This window comes from Serinus canaria, chromosome 2, assembly GCF_022539315.1.
Source record: "Serinus canaria isolate serCan28SL12 chromosome 2, serCan2020, whole genome shotgun sequence".
In the NCBI taxonomy this organism is placed as follows: domain Eukaryota; kingdom Metazoa; phylum Chordata; class Aves; order Passeriformes; family Fringillidae; genus Serinus; species Serinus canaria.
The window spans coordinates 13348011-13369267 of NC_066315.1; the positions used below are offsets into that span (position 1 = coordinate 13348011).

The 21257-nt window shown below is 39.0% G+C and overlaps 1 protein-coding gene across 3 annotated transcripts in view; it reads right to left on the reverse strand.

Moving 5' to 3' along the window:
- CCNY (cyclin Y) overlaps positions 1-21257 on the reverse strand; it is a 118516-nt gene that overhangs the window by 3913 nt on the left and 93346 nt on the right. For all 3 annotated transcript variants that reach the window (XM_050970840.1, XM_050970841.1, XM_050970842.1), the window contains 4 exons: positions 19590-19647; positions 19369-19488; positions 8277-8443; positions 4868-5030 (listed from right to left, as the gene is read on the reverse strand). In XM_050970840.1, coding sequence (XP_050826797.1) covers positions 4868-5030; positions 8277-8443; positions 19369-19488; positions 19590-19647 — 508 coding nt within the window. The remainder of the gene's footprint in view (positions 1-4867; positions 5031-8276; positions 8444-19368; positions 19489-19589; positions 19648-21257) is intronic.

The following is a 21257-nucleotide window of genomic DNA, read 5'->3' on the forward strand; positions in this document are numbered from 1 at the left end:
AGCATTTTTTATTTACTCAGGAATGCTTTCAAGTTATGCTTTAAGATAAGATGTTTAATAAAAAGTACTATACAAACAAACCCAGTAGAAGTGTTTGATTATAACACAAGGCATTACAAATAATTAAACATCCTGCCTCCATGGATCATCATTTTCTCTCCTGATCTTTACTTCTATAGCACAGCAAGTTGTAGCAGTGAAGAGTCCTTTAATCTGAATAGTCTTAAAAAGCCCAGGGGCAGGTATGGCAGAAGCACACAGCTCATACATCTGAGAGCACATTCACCTAATGCTCTGGTCCAGCCAGCCACAAAACATTAAATTAGAAAACAAAACAAAAACCCAAACCCCAGAAAAACATAAAATCTACCACCACCAAGAGAACAGTTGCTACTTTTCAGTTGAAAATGGTACGTTTTTGTTAAGACTACTCTTGAAGAGAGTTTTCCTCGATGGTGCACACCAAGAGAACAACAGAACAAAATAACAAAGGTATTCATACTGATTCTTAGACTGTAACTTCATTCACTTAAAACTGCTTAATAAAACCTTATTTTATTTAACCAGGAACTTGATGGACTAAGAGGGTTTATGCAATTCAATCAGATTTAAAATTCAACGGGTTAAAAATGTTTATCCATGAAATAATGTGCCAAGGCACGGCATGACAAAGGGGTGTATTTAGGTGGAGCTCAGCTTCTTTCAGCTGCCAAATCAGACTATTACCTTAGGCATCAAACAGTCAGAGAAGGTAATCACTTCAAAATTGCCTGTGTGACACAGGAAAATTTCTGTTCTGGCACTTGGTCAGACAAAATGAAATGTTGCTTGGAGGTGACACTTAATATTTGGCATCTCTAGGCTATGCTGATGAATCATACGGATAAGAATCACACTACCATTTAAAGCAGCTCAGGATCTAAAGATGCCTCTTCATCTGCAAGTAAGTTATAAAATCAACATTTGGAGCATACTTGGCAAGGTAGTTAGTCAATTTTAGTATAACATATGGGGAAACAAGAAAAGCAGAAAATGGTAAATATTTATTATTGTCCTTCAGTTAAAATAGACCAAAATAGCTATAATCACCTTCCTATCATCTGATAATTTTGTTGTTTTTATTGCTAAAAAAAGAAGACAATTTTTGACAGTTGCAAGGGACCATTTTTCATCTCAAATCAAGACATTCTTAAAAACCAGCAACAGTAATTCATCATGTGAATTTTTTTGGACTTGGCTGTAATGCATGCATTCAGCTAGAATGCATACACACATCTATTCTTCCATTATACCCATGCATACAGAACTAAAGTCAGTTCCTTTGCTGAGTTATATGACTCTCCTAGAAATTCTATCACTGGAAGAGGGGACAAGTAAGGAGAAAAAAGGCTGGAGAATGGCAGTAGTAGCAGCAGCAGTAGTAGTAGTAATAGTAGAAGCAGCAGTACAAATTTTGGCTGCATGCACATTTGTGCAGGGCAGGAAAGCAGCACAGCTGGTTATGGGCTCACTCTCAGAAATGTACAAAGGTACAGACTGTGGGTGCTTGCACACCCTCCAAAACTGACAAACCAGAGGAAACTGAGCAGGGACAAACATCAGGTGGTTCTCCTTAATTTATAAAGCATGAGAAAAGCATAACTGGTTACTCCTAAGACCCAAAAATGTGAGTTTTGCTCTGTTTTGCTCTTCCTTTTCTTCCTGGCTTTGAGGGTCTAGAACATACAAACACAGAACTGCAATCAAGTCACTGTGACAGTGGAAAGCTCAAGAGATATAAAGACACTTTTCTGCTTGTAAGTTACATATTTTTCTCCTGGTATTGTCTCTGTTTGATCTATGGGACTGTATCTCTTTAGGGTCAAGAAAACAGCACATATTTCAAAGGGTTTGAACTATGTGCTCAAGTACCATCCTAACATTAAAGATCTCAGACAACATCAGTTAAACTGGGCATCCTAATGATTGCTCTTAGAAAATCTAACCTTGGAACAAGCACAGTGCTAAGATCACAAGCAGCAATAGGACAGACACGTTTTGTCTACTTAACCCAAAGAGGAGAATCTGACTCATATTTAGCTTAGAACATGGGAGAAAAACCAGGTGCAAGAGTAGGAAATGACGAAATAGTGGATTAAGGCTGGACACCCAACCACCTTCTTGGTAGAAAAAATTCTCCCATACTAGAAAACAGGTCTCAGGAAAAGCAAAGGAAGCCTTGACATTTGACAGAATTAAAAGGAAGAACAAAACACACAATAACATATGCTGTTTGGAACAAACAGCTTTGGCAGGGGGACAGACCGGATCATCTAATGAAAGTTTGCCATTTTTAACCTGCCTGATTCCATAGAACAGGAGAAAAAAACTAAGAGGGTTCATAAAATGGTTTCTGGCTACTAGGTGAACTGGTATAACAAAACCAGGACACTTCAGTCCACAGATAATTAAAAGGTTAAAAAAAAAAAATTACTTTCATTTTGTCATTTAAAAGACAAAGCTGCTTTTTAAGTGTCAATACTGAGAACATTAAATCAGAGAAAACATCCACTGCAGATGCTTGAGAAAGTGATGTAATGTTTAACAAGTACTGCAATCTCTCATAACACCTCTAAGCTGATGGATCTTGTCCAGCATTTCCCTGTGATGAGGTACATCTCTTACTAGCCTCATCCTCTTAGGTCATTTTAGGGTGTTTTTTCATCATCATGGTTATGTCAACTTCATGATGTTTGCAGAAATCACAATGCAGATTCTGCCGTGTCAGATCTAATGCTTCTGCTTTAGATATAAAAAAATAGATTTAAAATGCAAAAATAGCAAAAATCTTGTAATATAGGTATTTCTCTACACAACGCCTTTTGTGATCTCAAATGCCATAAATTGCTTTAATCTTAGGACTGAGCAAGGTCTCTTTAGTTTATCACACAAGGCAAATCCTTCCACTGCATGAATACATTTGCTGTGAGGCTGTTGTCTTTCATCACAGACTGCAGCTCTTCTCTCAGAATCAAAAAATATCACAGCCTGTGTGGTACTACATCTACTCCACTTGACAATCCAGGCAACTGTTTTAAAACAGAGAACTCTGGTCTGAACAGCACACGAGAGACTACAGAAGTGCTGCAAATGCATTTTGATGACTCTTGGCAAGCAAAATGCTCAACTGTGCTCAGGGAACTGGGCTATAAATTATGCTGTCAAGTAGTTTCAAGGGCACACTAATGACAACCACGTACTGCCAGGGAACAAGGCAGTTCCCTTCCTTCTGGCCACAGAATAGAGAGGCAAGGAGGTGGCAGACCAAGCTGGTTCACAGCAGATACTCCTCCTCTATCCGGAAGACATCCCCTGGCTAGCAGGGTTATTTACAGCCAACTTCTGCTGGCAGCTCAAAGCATGCCCAATGGAGAAATTTTTAATAATACAGATTTATAGAAAAAATATTCCATTAGTTCTTTTGAAATATGCTCTTTCTTTAGTTAGTAGAGAAGAATTACAAGTATTCTCTGTCTATTTACCATCATTTCCCATTTTTCTTTTCTTCTAAGGTTTTAGGAGCTATCATTGTTACATTCTTTTGTAACATGCTGTTATACATTGTGTGTGATATAGATGGACAGTTTTAAGAAACTGTGGGCCAAATCAAAAAGCAATTCATTTAATTTTGATATATGTAATAGCACTTACTATCAAGACTCCCATAACTCAGTAAAACACCTCTTTTCAAGTAAGATTACAGTCCATTTTTTTTTTTTAATATTCTCTTTAATAGAAAGAAAATCTGATGCAAATTTAGATCACACTCCATACAGTGAATCACATTCTTATTGGAGCTACCTGTGCAATTTAGGAAGAAGATTTTGAAAGAATGGGAAATAAAACTTAAGTGAAATTTTCTTTGATTCTTTCTCCACTACTTTTAGCTCCCATTAGAGTCACAAACAAGTCAATTAACCTTCCCACGCACCATTTCCCCCCACAAAAACGTGCATAGAACTGCCTGCCTGCTCTACAGGAGCACTAGGAATTTCAGAACATACAAAGCTCAGTCTAACCCACAGGCAAACAACCTTGAGTGCAAAGATGTTATGTAATTAAAGATGTGTACTGTTAATAGCAGCCAGCATCTAATAAAAATTTTCAAAATTAGTAACAGAATGCACACCCAGTGCAATAATGCCCAGATTTGAAAAACATATCCAAAAAATGAGGAAAAATATGTTGCAGTCTTACAAAGGGCCCACAGTTAGCTGATAATTTAAATTCCTCCTGTGTCTGTGGTATTCACAGTGGCCAGCATTTCACAGGTCCAGACCATCCAACAGTGCCTCTGGCATATGGTATATCCACATCTCATAAGCATTCGTGACTTATTCACTGAAGGCGTGTGCTCATTTCTGTTCTCTCTTTACTGAGAAAAACATCATGGGAGATAACAAACTTGGATCCACATGAAACTGAGCACTTGCAGAACAACAGCATGGAATAGCTATTCTCAGCAACATTTGTTAATAATCTGTCATCTAAGGCGGATAATCAGTTTTAAGAAACCAAATGAACAAACAGCACTAGACTGTGAATACAATAATTATAAAACTTGTGGGTACTTTCACAAGGCCAATATAGACAACTGCAACTGAAAAGAAATGGGAAACAAGGTAAGGTATGAAGCAAACTGGGTCAAGAAGCTGCCACCACAGCCATGAATACTCAGAGCATAAACAAAACTGATATGAAAATCAGCCTCATGATATTCTAATATCTCATAGGAGTATCTGGGAAGAGATGGGAGAAGGGAGAGACAGGACAGAAATTTCCAATCTCCCTATACATTTAACACTGAGCAATCTAAAAAGAATCTTACCTCAAGTTTATATGCCCTGTCCCTGCTGAGGGGCTCCAAGGGAAAACTCAGGTTATTTGCTTCTGCCAGGGAACGCAAATCAAAATAATACTTGGCATAAACACTGGAGGGAACATTAATATTGAACTGTAACAGCTCAAGAAACTGGCGTTCCAGCTCATTCCTGTGGAAAAAAGATAAACATGGAAACATATTTCAGACTGTGCATTCTGAATGTAATTTTACTTTAAATTGCAAATGGTATAAACCAAGTTCATTTTTTATTCTTGCTATATGCGATTATCCCAGCCTAAGGTTTGACCTTCTCTACCAAGTTCTATCAATGTACCAGTGAGGAATATGAGAGATGCTGCACCTTGCAGCTTCTACTGCAATGCCAATCAAATCCAGACACAAAGTTGTGCTAGTGAAAGGGCACCTTTATCAGTTTAGCTGACACAGTTTTGGGAAGCAAATCTAGCAGGGAAAAAAATACTCTCGTAGTTTCTGCTTTACCTCCACTAGGTGGGTCTGCACACACAGATATGCCACAACAACACACACACACACCCCTGCCCTAAATTTGTCAGGCTCCTCTTGTAAACGCTGCAAATTACTCTAAAACATAAATTACTAAAGAACATATTTACTCCCTGCAGCTCTTCATAATCAACCATTTCAAACTAGTCATGGGAAACCTGATTTTCTTATCATACTCTCTTTATGAGCAGAAAAAGCAATTTTTCCCTTAGACGTGCAACCAAAATTCACAGTGGTGAATTTTCCAGCATCTAAACAAAACATGTTTGTCAAAACACCTGATAGCAACAGAGCTCCTGTTTGGTCTCCCACCCTGTAAAATTTTGGTATACAAATACATTATTACCTACACCAATACATTAAAAAGTACATTGAGAAATAAGCCAACTAACAGAATTGTTTGGATATCCTACTTAATACTTATGCAAGGATTTATGATACATTCAAAACAATGATTTCAAGATATGAGAAATAAAAAAAATAATTGGGTGGTGAAAGCCATCAATGTTTGCTAAAGAGCCCAGAGACTGCATTGCTGTGCTACCACTGGGAATTGACTGATGGTTATATTGTCTTTAAGTTACATTTTGACTGCTGTGCAAATGTGCAAGGAATATGAAATAGAAGTTGCACAGTTGGCAGTAGAAGAGGAAGGATCTGAAGATAAAAAGTACCGGTGCAGTAGTTTTTTAACACTGAATTACTTTTCTCCTTCTCACTCTTTACCCTTATTTAATTCTTACATCATAAGCATTGTCCTTCCTTATCCTCACTCTCCGTGCCAAAATTCTATGTTTATATAATGATAAGTTACTAATTAACACTTAAACACTAACAAAAAGCTGGATATGGAGTCTTTGGCTTAAATTCACATCGTTGAAGATTCCAACTTAAAAATTCAACTAAAAAATGTCTATAAATAGAAATAAAATATTATGTTTACATGTCCTTTTATACTGCCAAGGTTGTACATTCTGCAAACTAAGCCTGAAGTCCTGTGTTAATTGATAATATAAAGCCTATTTTACTGGCAGAAGACATTGGCTGTACCCCCTTTGAAGAGTACCCTCAAAAATCTCAAATACACAGCCTCAGCTTCTTATTATCTCCTATCTCCATGATCTCAAAGTTGGATCAGTAGACTAGCTGCAGATCAGAAAGGACAAAAACATACAAGTATTTCCTACTGTACTTATGTAATTTAACTAACCATACCCTTCCTTCCCCATACATCTCCTTCAGACTGCTTTAGCATGTGCCTTCCTGGGCCACTCCTCAGAAATTCAATGTAATGCCATATACAAGACTACAGGTACCCACTGCACCTCAGTACTCCCAACTTCTCCACCTACTTTTAGGCACAGTTCACTGCACTGATGCTGATTTATAAAACCCTGAAAGGTCTGCTTGATGTTTTGCAAGATACACTTCTGCTGAATGATTCACACAAATGGAAGATTTTAACCTAGATCTTCTGCCTTACTAATACAATCAAAGGCCCTGTCTTGCTTAGAGCCAGAGACTTCAAAATCATCATACTGTACTGTCCCAGTTAACTAAAAAATAAGAAGGAAAAAAAATCCACCACATTGCAGACAGGAGGAAAACAAAATTTGGAAAAAGTGACAGCAGGAATACCAGCACCAGAATCTTTGCAGGGGGATTCACACAGAGCCCTAAACACAAAGCCCATGAAGATCACCAAGTACATAGAGAGAACTCCAGCTCCCCAGAGGCTTCTGGTTCTCCACTTTGTGAGAACCCTAAAATCTTTCAAGGAAAAGGTAAGAAGCTAAAAATCCTTGAGGACAAGGACTCATCACAGTTTGGCTTAGGGAATGTGCAGTGCAGAAAAGGGCTGATGTGAGCACAGGTCTGCCATGCGAGTATTGGTGTTACATAGCTCAAGGGCAGCTTCTAACACAAGCACCATCACATGTGTTTGTCAGAAACAATAACTTCTTTTTTTGTTTCCTTTTACACCACGTTCAAGAAAATCCCTGAGAATTATCCATTTCAAACCTCACATTTGTAACCATTCCTGATTAATACTGTCATATGGCACAGTCAAACCTGTGACTCTGCTTCAAGCTGTTCAGCACTTCAGCTCATGTCCCAGCTTCAGGAACACTGTAAAAGCACCCAGATTTGCCTTGGAGGAGAAGGGAGTGGAAGGAGACCTCCACTGCTACTGAATACTCAAAAAGCATAATAAAAGGATCAAGGGGAAAAGCAACTTCGCAAAATAACTGATTCCACTCAGTTAAGGAACCACTAGCAAATTATTCTGCATGGAATAATATTGCACACAGAAATGTGAAGGGCCTGATTTTGGTTCTTGTCCACTTTACCTCCCTCTTTTATTTTTGGAAACCTCATTCTGTCTGGATTTTTAACATCTTGAAAACTAATATACAGGATACTGGGGGAAAAAAGGCAAAACCCAAAAAGCATCCATTAAAAAGCATCCATTTTAAATAATGGCAATAAATAATGGAGTGATCATCTAAAAGTCATTAAGATAACTTCCTTTCCTGCCTCACATGTCCATTCTGTGGAGAATTAGCATGACAGGAAATGATGCTGAAGTGAATACATGAAGGCTCTTTGGTGTGGGGAATTTTATCAAATCATACATTTAAATATTCTGTAGATCTGTTTTCATTATTGTGCATGAATATCCAGTGGTAAAATACACTTCAACCAGAAAATAATTCATGTCTTCTAAGTAAGCAGCTGTCAAGCTGACCTCATGCCATCCATCAGCATTCACCATGTTTAGATACAACACAAATATACAAATTTCATACAATTTATGAAAGAACTTCCCATCACCCTCACAGACACAGATGTTGGCATTCACTGACAAAGATAAACAACCTTCACTCACATGTCTTCAACCGTGATATCCTTCAGGATCTGGCAGTAATCCACGTTCCACACTGCCTGGTCGTCCCAAACTTTAGATGCCAGTAGAATTGCCCCCAGTACTATTCGCTTCCAGTTTGCTGGACAAATATCTATCTCTGCATAAGTTAAGAGTCTTTCAAGATATACCTGTGGAAACACATCAAAATCAAGACTTGATCTATTTTGCTGCTAAATAGAAATGAAAAAGAAAATTATTCTCATTCCGGCAATTCTAAAACAGTATGCTGTTAAAAATGCTTTCAAGAAGATTATTTTATTATAAAGGTGTAGTTTCAAATACATGGCATGTTAATGCCAGGCTCAAAACTGGATGTGATAAATCCACTTTAGTTGGCCTTTGCCTTCTGATCCTATTAGCCATTTCATGAGGTCAGAGACTAGACTCCTACATACACCATTTCTTCTTTAGCTGTGATTTCCCCCTGCCTGTCATCCTAAAGCTGAAGAAAACTTTAAGGTTATCTTACAATATTGTAAAACAAAATATTTTATATTTTTAAACTAAGTGTTAAAAATTTATTTTCCTTTTTAAGGAGGACAAACTACTGTTATTTAAGAACAAAATTCCAAATTATCTGTCAAGCTCATTAGTGAAGATGGAAGTTTGACTTTTTACTTAGCAGATCATTCTGAAAAGACTTCAACGTACAAAATCTGTTCTGGTGAGACTGCAGAAACACAAAGCTCAGAGAAGAAGGTGACACATGGATCTCCCTGATGCCTGCACTACCTGGGGCTTCTGTGCAAAACACTGTCTTTTGCTTTCCAGACAGCCTGTGTAAACAAACTCCTTACACTCTATATCACACAAGGCAATTTGTCAATTTTGCAAGCAAAACTGCTCCTCAAATAATGAAAATACAGCATTCCCTGGAGTCATCCCTGAGAAGCAGAAAACTTCTTTAAAGCAATACACTAACACTGGGAGCTTCATAAGCAGAGAGCATATGGAAGCTGTTATATTATGCCACTCAAATCAGCAGATAATTTACCTTCCTTCACATCAATGCAGAATTTGACTCTCTACTCTTCATTCAAACCTTTTAAAGCTCAACTTTTCACAACCAGTTTTCCCAGATTTAGAATCAATACTCCGCATTTATAGTAAATAGAGCATACAAAAATCAGAAAATATATCCTAATGTACAGCTCTAGCTTAGAGAGAGAACTTTCTAGCTTAGAAGGGCAGAGAGAAAAACAACTAAGGATTTTGTGGGGGCTGAAATTCAAAGGCAACTTAGAGAAGAAAACAAACAGGTAAGAATTATATTGCAAGGAAAAACATCAAATCATAGAATAGTTTGGCTTGGAAGGACCTTTAAAAGCCATGTAGTTTCAACCCTCCTGTCATGGGCAGGAACATCTTTCACTAAACAGGTTGCTCAAAGTCCCATCCAGCCTAGCCTTGAACACTTCCAGGGATGGAGCATCTATTTCTCTGTGCAACCTGTTCCAGTGTCTCATGACCTTCATAGTAAAGAATTTTTTCCTAAAATGTAATGTAACCCCTTTCAGGTTAAAGCCATTTACAGCCCTTGTCCTATCCCAAAAAACCCTCATAAAACATTCTTCTCCAGCTTTCCTGTAAACCTTCTTCAAGTACCGGAAGGCTGCTACAAGGCATCCCCAGAGCCTTCTCTTCCTCAGGCTGACCAGCCCCAACTCTCTCTGACTGTCATGAGAGAGGTGCTCCAGCTCTCTGATCAGCTTCATCACTCTCTTCTGGACTTGGTCCAGCTGATCTATGCCCTTGTAACATCAGAGAGCCCAAAGGTGGAGGTAGATGAACAGAGCATCTGTTCACCTACCTCTCTCCACCTGCTCCCACGGTGCTTTGGATGCAGCCCAGGACACGTTTGGCTCTCTGGGCTGTGAGAGCACACTGCACACATCCAGCTCCTTCCCAGCCAACACATCCAAGTTCTTCTTGGCAGGGCTGCTCTCAAGCCATCCTCTGTTTAGCCTGCATTTTGTGCTTGGGATTGCTCTGACTCACATGCAGAACCTTTCAGCTGGCCTTGTTGAACTTCCTGAGTATTGCTCAGGCCAGCCTCTCAAGCCTGTCAAGGTCCATCTGCACAGCACATGACATTACACCTCAGTAAAAAGGCAGCATAAACTTGCCACTATTTTCCCACCAGCACATACTTGAGAAATCAGAATTAAAAATTAGATAGGAGTTTGATAAGACTCTATTCCTACACGTACTTCATTACCATATTGATACATCTTCCAACAGCATGTTGAGGGCTGTGAAAATCACTCTTCCTTCTTGGGTGATAACTTGGGCTTGACTCTAGATACACTGCTTGCTGGAAAAAGGCTCTTTATCATACTTCAGTAAAACTGAAGCTCTCCATGAGAAAGGCACTTAATGTAGCTTTCAACTCCTTTCTTGAAAATGCCTTAAATAAGTATTTATTTTTTTCACTTGCTGTGGCCTCCTTTACTCAGTCTTGGGTTTTAAGCATATATTCAAGTAAGAAAAGACAGAAAAAGAACAAGACTACTTGCAGCAAACACTTGGTAAAGTTTAATAAGGTCCTCAGCCAGTGTGAGAACTCCCTGTAATCCAGGATTTGTGACATCACCAGTGTACCTTTGGGAGACATTAGTGAAGGTCTTCATCTTTTAATCAAGCTCACCAGTCACACACACAGTCTCTCTTCTAGCTCTCCCTGTGTCTCTCTCCCAGAGAGAACCCACTGACTGCAGACTGGGAAATTCAGGCTGTACTTGAGCTCTTGCCCTGCTGATGTAGAGCAACCTCATAACAGCAGCACACACAGAGCCAAGTGAGCAGTCCCCAATGTAAATATGCCCAAAGTTCATTATTTCTGATGAATGGAGCTGGTTTCATTTCAGAGCATTTCAATATACAATGCCCTAGTGGGACTCAGTACCAGCCCACGATGTCCCATGATGGGACATCAGAGTAGGACAGGCAGAGTCTGTCATGCACTCACTTCTGCAGGGGGTGCTTCTGGCTGCTGCAAAGATGTGCTGAATCAGGAGAGACTTTGGAGAATGGCCAGGTGGCTCCCAGCCTGTTGGAAGAGGAAGGCTGGTGGGGTGGTTAATCACTACACTACTCATCCCAAACAAACTCATGGCTGGTGGGAGAACACCACCTGCTTCTGCTGGCAAAAGCCAGTGAGTCTTCCCACACACACAGGGAGGCATGCTCCACCTCATTTTTTAAAAAAATCACTGAAAATGTTGGCCCTGTAATGGTAAATGTGAGATATGGAAATGCCATTTGTATGCAATTATGTCTAAACATTAAACAGTGTCTTAAACACAAGGGTCATTTTCCTAAATATGGGGTTTGTATCAAACAGGCTGGGATTTTGAATGTACTATGTGGTTCAGTGTACTTTTCTCTTGTAATGAATTTCACTGGCCTAATTTTCAAAAGCAAAACACTTTAGACATCTTCTTTAGAACTAGCTGCTATGAAATAATACAATAAATTTGAATTTTTAAAGGTCACAGAAGAAAAGAATATTACAACTTCCATCTCAAAATGCTGGAATAAATTGGTTTATATGGCAAAAGACAAAAAAATGCAGAAGAAATAATGTAAGAAATGCTATTTTTCTTTCTTTCTTTTTTCTAAACATAAGTCTAAGAACTATCTGTGTTTCTGATTATTTTGACAGGTGTTCCTTTATGGAACTAGAATTCAAGAGCTTTTAGTGTCTAGAAGTTAAATTATTATTTGCCTCCACCAACTTTTAACAGCTGTATCCATGCTCAAGAATGAAACTAAAGCTTAAAACAAATTGAAGCTGTTGCACCATTGTAACTTTTTTCCAATTTGCTTCATCCTTTGCAGTGCCTGAAAGTAAGCTTTTGAGGCAGAACTTTTCAGTACTTCTCCATTAAACACTGAAATTCTGAATTCTCAAAAGACTCAAGTTTATTATGCTTTAATTTAACACCTAGTTCTGCTCAAGCATTTTCATAGCATCCAAGAGCCATCTTCATTACATTTGTCATTTCCCAATTAGTTCTATGACTGTATGTATAGATATTTTTTACAGAATGATGACAAGACTACTTATACAGATTAAAGTCACTGATGTGACATGAGCAAAAACTTTCAGTGGTTTCAGTCAAACAACACACACTTTGGAATTCTTTCCAGCTTCCAAATAACAAATACAACTCAGTGTTAGTGACAACACTATGATATTCAAAACTCATTTGTACCATAATTCAAATCCTAGCTGAAATGAAAATACAATTCTGATTGGGAAAATGGCCATTAGTCTGTCCATCCATTCTTACTTACAGACTCAATACCTCAGAGTCTGGTACCTTCATTATTAGTCTACGTTCTGCATATGGGAATGAATCACATGATTTCACATGTGTCAGTCTAACAAGCTTCAATGGACAACAGCTGCACCTCATTGGGGATGTTTTAATAACTAAGCACACGTGAGAATGCACACTGCACAGAGTTAAGATTTCAAAGGAACAATATTGTATTATTTTCCATCTCTTCCCACAGACTAACATCAAGCTTTCACAATGACTGACCTTTATACTTTCGGTATTAGCAAGTTATTATTTAATCATAAGTGAAACCAATTTGGTGATTTGCCTCTGTTAAAAATTCATTTATCTGAATGAAAGAGACTTTATTTATACTAATTAAATAAAATTACCACTCCATGTGTATAGATAATCCCAAATTGGCTGGAAGTTCAATGGACTCTGGAGAGGTTCATTAGCTTAGACGTAGCACCACAGGAATGTAGTTAAATGCCTTGCAAAGCCATTTCAGGTCTAGCAGAAGTACAGAACTGATTTGTTTCAGCACATATCTTCAGCTCTTAAATCTGCCAGACCTGAAACAACTCCATGCTGACCTAGTTTGGATGCCTCTGATCTTGACTCCCAGGACCTGGACTTGCAGCGACATGGCAAATAGCATTAGGCCATCCATTATAACCACTAGTCCTGGGGGGCTTTTTTAATCCAAACACAGAACTGCAACATGGCACAAACTATCAGGATCAGCATCCAAGGCCCAGCAGTGCTGCTCCAGCAGGGCCACTGCTGAGCTTGAACTAATCCCCAGGGTGGTTATTTGCAGGTGGGTGAATCCATCCTGAGTTCCCAAAGTGTTTAATAGTAACTAACCACAGTATCCTGTGTTGTCCCACTTATCTAAGATGCCAGGCTCCCCATGATCCTGGATAGCAGAGTGTTGGTTACACAACATCCCGATCAACAGAACATAAATCGTTTGAAGAAACTGAAAACTAAAGATAGCCCTGAAGAGTTCATTTTTAATTAGTGTGAAACAGCATCTCATGTTTCCCATCTTAGAGGATAGTAGAGCAGACTTTGGACATTATATAATGCATTCAAGTAGAAAGAAAAGCTATAATACTGAAGAAGATGTCCTTCCCTTTTTTCCCCTCTTCAGGAACATATATACCAAATAGGAAAGTGTCAACTTTATTTCAGTATTTCACATTCACAAAAACCACTCATATTTAAAAAAACAAAAACCTCTGGGGTTCTTATAGAAGTCTGGCTTCCGTAACTTCATTTTGAAGCTGCTCAACATTAACTCCCAATATTCCACTGATACCTCTTACCACATTGGAGTTGCAGTCTAAACACTAAAAATACAGTAGTTCTTTTTTTAGGCTTCCCTAAAGCAATGGAGAAGGTTTTCTCTGGAGGTTATGAAATTTTCAACTTCAGAGAAACTCAGAACTCAACTGGTCAGGCCCTGATCAGCCTGGTGTGCTTTGAGAAAAGGCCAAACCAGACATGACCCCTCAAAGTCCCTTCCAACCGAAATTATTACACAATTATATTTGTGCGCAGTACTAGAATTTCCTGTTGTGCCACGCTAAGAGGTCAGGAATTGCGTGTTGCCCCCAAGGAAGCTGACTGGGAGTCTCAGTACACTCAAGCAATGGGCAATCACTGAGGAATGTCACTGTCATGACTAAAATAATTCTGAATTTTGAGGCAGCAGCAAGAGCAAAACATTATCTTCTCCCATGTGGCTTTTATATGGCTTTATGTAAAATTCTACCTCTATTTTGCCAATAAAACTCTAGTGGCCTAAATTATTTCTCACTTGATTAATACTGACAGAAAGGAGACAATTGCTTGGCTATTTTAATTACTATAAGTGAGAATCTACAAATTAACCTTTATTTGCAAACACCTCATTCCCTCTCTCATCAGGTAACCCACACTGTAAATTGCAGGAGAAGAAAGCAACTAATGAAGACATTTCCATCCCAATGTATTATGGAGAAAGAGTCATCTCTGTCTAATGAGAAAACTTGAGTGTGTCACAATGCCTTGAAACTGAAATGATATCTTTATGGAAAAGTTTATAATTGGTAGCGGGTCTCACACAGCCAAATCAGGCTCTAATCCAATCACTAAACTGCCATATGCTCTGTTCTAAGCCATCAGCCAGTTCCCTACCACGACTCTCCAGAAATAACCAAGGTTTGCAATTGCCCAGCTGGGCATCTAAAATATTCTACAAAGGTTTGGTGCCACCCATTTGGTGGAAAAGGACATCATATCATTGTAGTCCTTGCAAGTTCATCCCATTTTTATTTCTAAGACCAAATGGTGAAAAGAAGTAACAAAAGCAGTCACAGAACTATGAAAAAAGGTGAACAACTGCAAAGTACCATTACAGATATTTACAGAAACCACAAATGGAACCGAGAGAAAAGTCACACATCTCTAGGTCTGCCCCCTAAATGACTCTTTTTAAGACAAATACCTATAATCCATGTCAAATGCACTCCAACTGTTAGGCAACATTGACTTTCCAGTCGAAAACTGGGATCAGCATTCATTCTTTGCCCACACAAAAGCCCAAGAGGCATCAGCACATACAGACTCTTTGAATGCCCTCTTCCCTTGGGATTTAAAAAGAATTCCCCCTCCATGCCCACCTCACTTGTTTTTTTTTTCATTAAGTGCACATCCCAGCAACTCTAAGGCAAGAATTGACTAAGTAGATGTGTAAGTATTAACTGATCACCACTCATGTGTTGTACATTGGACCACAGTCAAAAGATAAGAACAGCCTAAAATCAGGGGTCAGAATATCCCTATCCCACCAGAACCCAGAGCACAGGTTCCTCCTGGGCTCCTCCAGAGTGTACCCTGAGCCATGTGCAGCTGCCAAGGAGCTCAGGATCGACAGCACAGGTCAAGGGGCCTTCTCTCTAGACCTTGGAGACCTTCTGGTGTGGCCAGTGCTGGGCTTTGGCACCTCCCCAGGAATGCCTGGAGATCACCAGCACCAGTGGATGCACACAACTCTCCTCATGGGATCCTACCACAAGGCAGAGCCCAGGTCCACTGCCTGGCCTGGCTCACAGCCAGCCACACTCAGGCTGCCTCACAATCACACAGTGCAACAAGCACTGCTTTGGATGGCACCCCAGGATCTCCAGGGAAACCTGCACCTTCCATCAGCTGCAGAAAGGTTGGAGGTTACACTGGGCCAGCAATGTCTCTATGGACTCTGGACACCCTTTTGTGTTTTCCTTTCCTTTTAACCAAATATCAGATTTTTCTGTACATCGATTGAAATACACTTTTAAAATAAAATAGTTTATCAGCATTCAAAAGTAAAAACATCCTAGTGAAAGGAAACCAATAAACTTTCAGCATTCCTCCAAACACACAGAAAACAAAATATAATTCTCTGCAAATACAGTAATTTTCACAATACAGCTCAGCAGTATTTTCTCTTTACCTAAGTGCTGAAAATGTGACCGAAGAATACAGTAAGAACTCAGGAACATCTGGTTGGATTAATTAAATCCCTATTTTTCATAAGGAGAATTTATTCCTACATACTTCAAATTTCAAATTTGCTAATATCAAATCCCCGCAGTCACAGTATGAACTTTTTAAGGTATTCCAAAAACATGCTCCTCTGAACTTCTCAGAATAATTCAGAATAATTGTGTACTGTATGTATTTACACAGCACTGTATCTGATCTGTCTACAGCATGCAGACCCAGCATACTTGCAAATGCAAAATGAAATGACTACGGACACAGATGTATATTAAATTTGGCCTATTTGCAAAAAACTCAGAAAGTCATGCCCAGGCAAAGCATGCCCAGGCAAAGCAGAAAACTTGGACCATTCTGCTCTTCAGGTCTAGTTCATTGGATTGTTTTCACAGAACAAAAGAAAAAGCATAAATATTTAATTCTCCTGATATGCAAACACTGTATTGTTTTCCTGTTTGTATGGGTAACACTCCTGTTCACATTTTTATTTGCCATCCAATTAGTAGATTAACACAAGTACAACTTGCCACCTCTGCACTGGGGGAGATGTTAAAGAGGAGACAGGCATTTCTCAGTTTTAGCAAAGGTGGGAATACTAAGTCAGGTAACAGAATACAGTTATGCTGATCACTGGGGTTAGAACCACTAGTCACAAGCTTTAAATTAGCAAAACAATTCTTAAAACTAATTTTATTCTTATGGTAATATTTTATAAATAAATAATGTGAATTAGTATTTAATTGTTTCAACCTGAGGTTTTAATTTTCCACCTATCAGTATGGGAAATCTCTTGGCAGCTCTGGAGGCTATGTAGAAATTAAATTTTTAGTTTAATTATAAATCGGTTTCGCTGTAATAGTGGAGGCTTTAATTGAAATATTTTAATTAAGTGCTTGAAGCCACACAATGCTGGCTTTTTGCTGCAGACTAGCTTATCTCAGAGTCTGGAGTTTCACATTTTCTCAGCTCCTGCACTGAACACAGACTGCTGTGGAACTAATTGTTACTGCTGCTTCTACCTGGTTAATGCACGTACCAAGACAAACAGTGCGTGAATTCAACCACGCACGTCGGACCATGTTAATAATGGGGGCAGTAAGAAAGGGTCCCTAGAACTGTTTAAAAATAATTAGAGTGAGTGAAAGAAAGATAAAACTGTAGCATCTTGTTCAAAATGTCCCTGATCCCCACACTTCTTGCCTTCTGGCAGCCCTCCCAGGAGGACCAAGTGGCAGACAGGGCTATCAGATTGCTCTCTGACAGACAGCCAGACTACGGCAAAACACAAGCTCCAGCAGGGAATGCTGATCTCTCCTTCTCCAGACAGGATATCTGAAAGCACTTGCAAGGTTCATAAACAGCAGGATCAACATTATTAAGTTTTCAGGAGTGTGGGAAGGGGGAAAGGGCTGCTTGCTTTTTCCCAGATTAGTTTCCACATGAGTATTTCAAAATCAGCACAATCTGTGTCTGGGGCCCCTCCTGATGACACAAACAAATAAAGAAATGAGATCTAGAAGTACAGAGGAAACCGAGAACAGCAGCAGCAGAATTTCACACTTGTAAAACACTATGTATAATCTCTGAAGGTTTCTAGAAAAGGGGGGTCAGGCAAGTGCTATTATCCTGACAACACAGGCAAGAACAACAGAATGGCAAACTGATCACCTGCACCAAATCTATGCACAAACATTACATGGCTGCTCTGTGAACTAGGCTATAATGCATTTTTCTGTTACCATTGCACTGGGTAAAAAAAAGACCCCAGTCACCTAAGTTTTCAAGCACTAACAACTATGGAAACAGATTCTGCAATATTACAAATTAACTAAAAACATTTATACTTCAAAAGAGTTACTTGCAAGGAAACAACACAAGAGGCAAGGAAGTAGTTATATAAGGTTTGTGTGAAAGAACTTCCCCTTCATTGCAGTAACAGAAAGGTAACACTGTTAAAAATGGGGGAAAAAAAGCCCCCTGTCTTTCTACTAAACAGTGCCTTCACTGATTAAATAACTTAAGACTGAACAAGAGATAAATACAACAAGGTATTTGACAGTGGGTTAATTAAATTATGGAAGAACATACTGATTCACACACCGTATCTTGTCTCCAGCAGAAAACACTCATGAAGAAAAGGAAGAAGGACAAGCACTTAGTACAATTATACAAAAGAGTCAAAATGCCATTTCAGAAAACAAATATTGGCTGTCAAGCAACTACGTAGAGTAAAACTACAAAATGGAAGGGTGGAGTACTGGGGGGTGTTTCTTGCCCCATTTCTCTCATATTCCTGTTCTTTACCAGCTAGTACAACTCATTCTGGCTGTCTGAAGGAGAAAAGCCTGCCAACTAATCTTAGAAGCCAAGGGAAATAGATTAACAGAGGAAATGGGTAGGCCTGGGCTTCAAAATTCACCTTCTCTAATTTCCCCTTCTTCCATCTAAAATGCCTAACTAAGCTGTCATGAAACCACATGTTGTAGAGGTAAAAAACCATTTTGTTATTTTAAAATCTCTGAGTGAAGAACATGGCCAAAATTGTGACTGAAAGCTGAAGAGACTCATCAGAATTGGCAGGATATAAATTTCAAGAAAATTAAGAAATTCCCAGCTGGTAGAGATCACTTTAGCACTTTTAATCCACATTGCAATGCTGATCCACACCAGCTGAAAATCTGAACCTTCTTTTGTGTTGTGCTATTTTTAAGCAGCTAAACTTCAGACTTGAGTACAATTGTTCAATCCCATGACAAGCAGAGTGGAAGCAGAAGAGAGCCAACATGTCCCAGTCACTCACTGAATCCTTCATGTGCCAGCCAATTCTTATTAGTGCTATCAAATCACCTACAGCTGTTCCCAAGTCTCTCCTGGGAGCTACAGTGAGACACAGCAAACCCCCCAAAAGTTGAAGACTTTCTGCTTTTAACATACCCTCATGTTGGACCACCTATGCTACATACATTTTCTATGAGTCACCTTGGTGGCCTGTAACACTCTCCCTCTGTGAAGGCAGGACCCCAGGTTTTGTGTCACATGCTACGCAATCTCTTCTCCCTCACTTACTCTACCCATGAAATGAACTGGGGCATCTCTTCCCATCAAGAAATTTCCTCGGTCTCCACAGTGAGAAAAAATTCCCTGGCAGCACCTAGATCTATTAAATCATACAAGCACAACGTTTGAGAACAAAACTGGGTCTGTCAGATGGCTGATGTCATCCTTCAGACACTCACCAGGGTGACAATGGCACATTCAGCAGTCAGTTGAGCAGCACTGAACAACGTCCGGACAAAGCGGTAAATCTGTTTCTGCTCTGGGTCATGTTTGTCATAGTCTGGTGGCACTTCGGATTTCTAAGGAAGAAATACTTCCAAATAGGTGACTGAAACAAAACGAAGCAGACAGAAAAAAAAGACAGTTCACATGAAAGGGAAGGAGAGGCAGATGAACTTACCGAAAGGGGATGAAGGTTTTCATCAAAAATATCTAAGAGCATTCTTCCGTCTGTGTCCCTAAAAGCATTAAAACCAAAGCACTGTCATTATCTGAACACAACAGCACACAGCCCTCACAGACACAAGTGCACCATTCAAACTCCAGCACTCCCCATGCTGTGGGGTGATTACAAACACTGATGACATGTGATTTTCAAATAGAGGTTGGATCAACTCTGCCATAAGGCCCTCGTGTAACATAAAATTCATATTACAAAATATGCTATAACACTCAGCTTTCTGTGGCCAAGATAAAAACCTCTTGTGCTCTTTACTGTGAGGCTTAAGAACTACTACTACAAACTTGATAAAACCAGCCCAGCTTACTCTCCTTTTCTCCTTTTTTTAACTTACTCATGTCCACCCCTGCAATCTCTCAACTCCTCTTTCTCCTTTATTACCAACATTGTAAATGCTTTCTAATCTGCAACGCTATTTTTAGAGTAATCTTTTAGTTAATACATACACACTTCACTTTTAATTTATCTGAAAAATCCTATTGTACTAACAAATTCTAAAAGCCAAAAGAAGCACATACAAACAAAAATTCAGACAAAAAATATCCCTGTTCATTGGTTTTATTAGATGTTTCCCTGAAATCTCTGTAGCTCGGTATAAGCATGCACATTGATGCAAGCCTCACATCCAGGATGCAATATAAGATTTTTGCTGTATGTAACTTTGGCAAGGACACTAACAAACACAAAACCAAGAAGTATAACTGTACCAGAACTGGCACTTTCTGGACAAATGCATCCCTGTGACCTACTTATTACAGTCCCATCTTTATTTTTAGCATCCCTGGTACTCTGATCATACAGTTCTTAACAAACAAACCACTGAATATATTTTCTATCTTTATTTAGCAGCATGTGCCTCTCAGAGCATGCAAACCACAAGTTTTACAGTGGACTCATGTCTGCAAAATACAATTATAAGGTGAAGGTGACTTTTTTCCTACTAAATGGAGGCTAACACTGGAAAGAAACAAATTTTTAATATAAAAAACAACATCTAAATTAAAACAACAATTAACAAAACAAAACAACAAAACTAAAAACTAAATAAAACCAAAACCTGGACTGCGGTGACTGGGGTAATTACTAGAAAATTCCTATCAGCAAGGAGTCTAGGGCAGACTCTTTTAACTCTTCCTAAAAACCCAGTATCTTAATGCAGAAGTAGTCTCCCTGAAATGATTGGTGTGCTACAGGAAATGATGGCACTCCACAATGCAAATAATTTCCCATTTTATTTCTTCAGGTTGTAGCTGCTGTATGCTAAGAAGTCACACCTGACAGCCCTCAAAAATCTATTTTAAAAAAACTTGAGAGGTTTTTGTCTTCACTACAACTCACATTGTACTCTTTCAAAAATGGACCATCTACTGATTACTCAAGCATTCTTTATGGTCAGTTTGCTAGGGTTTATTTTATTTCTTTAGCAAATTCACCAATGCTAGTGCATTCCTTCAAAAACAAGGTGGGTGTAGTTTTTTAATCACTTGTTGAGCAGCTAAGACAATGAAACATGAAGAAAACTGATCAGTATAACCATGATAGGAGACACTGGGAAAGAGAGGAATGGTAACTGGAATGGTAACCGGAATGCTACAATCAAATGAAATG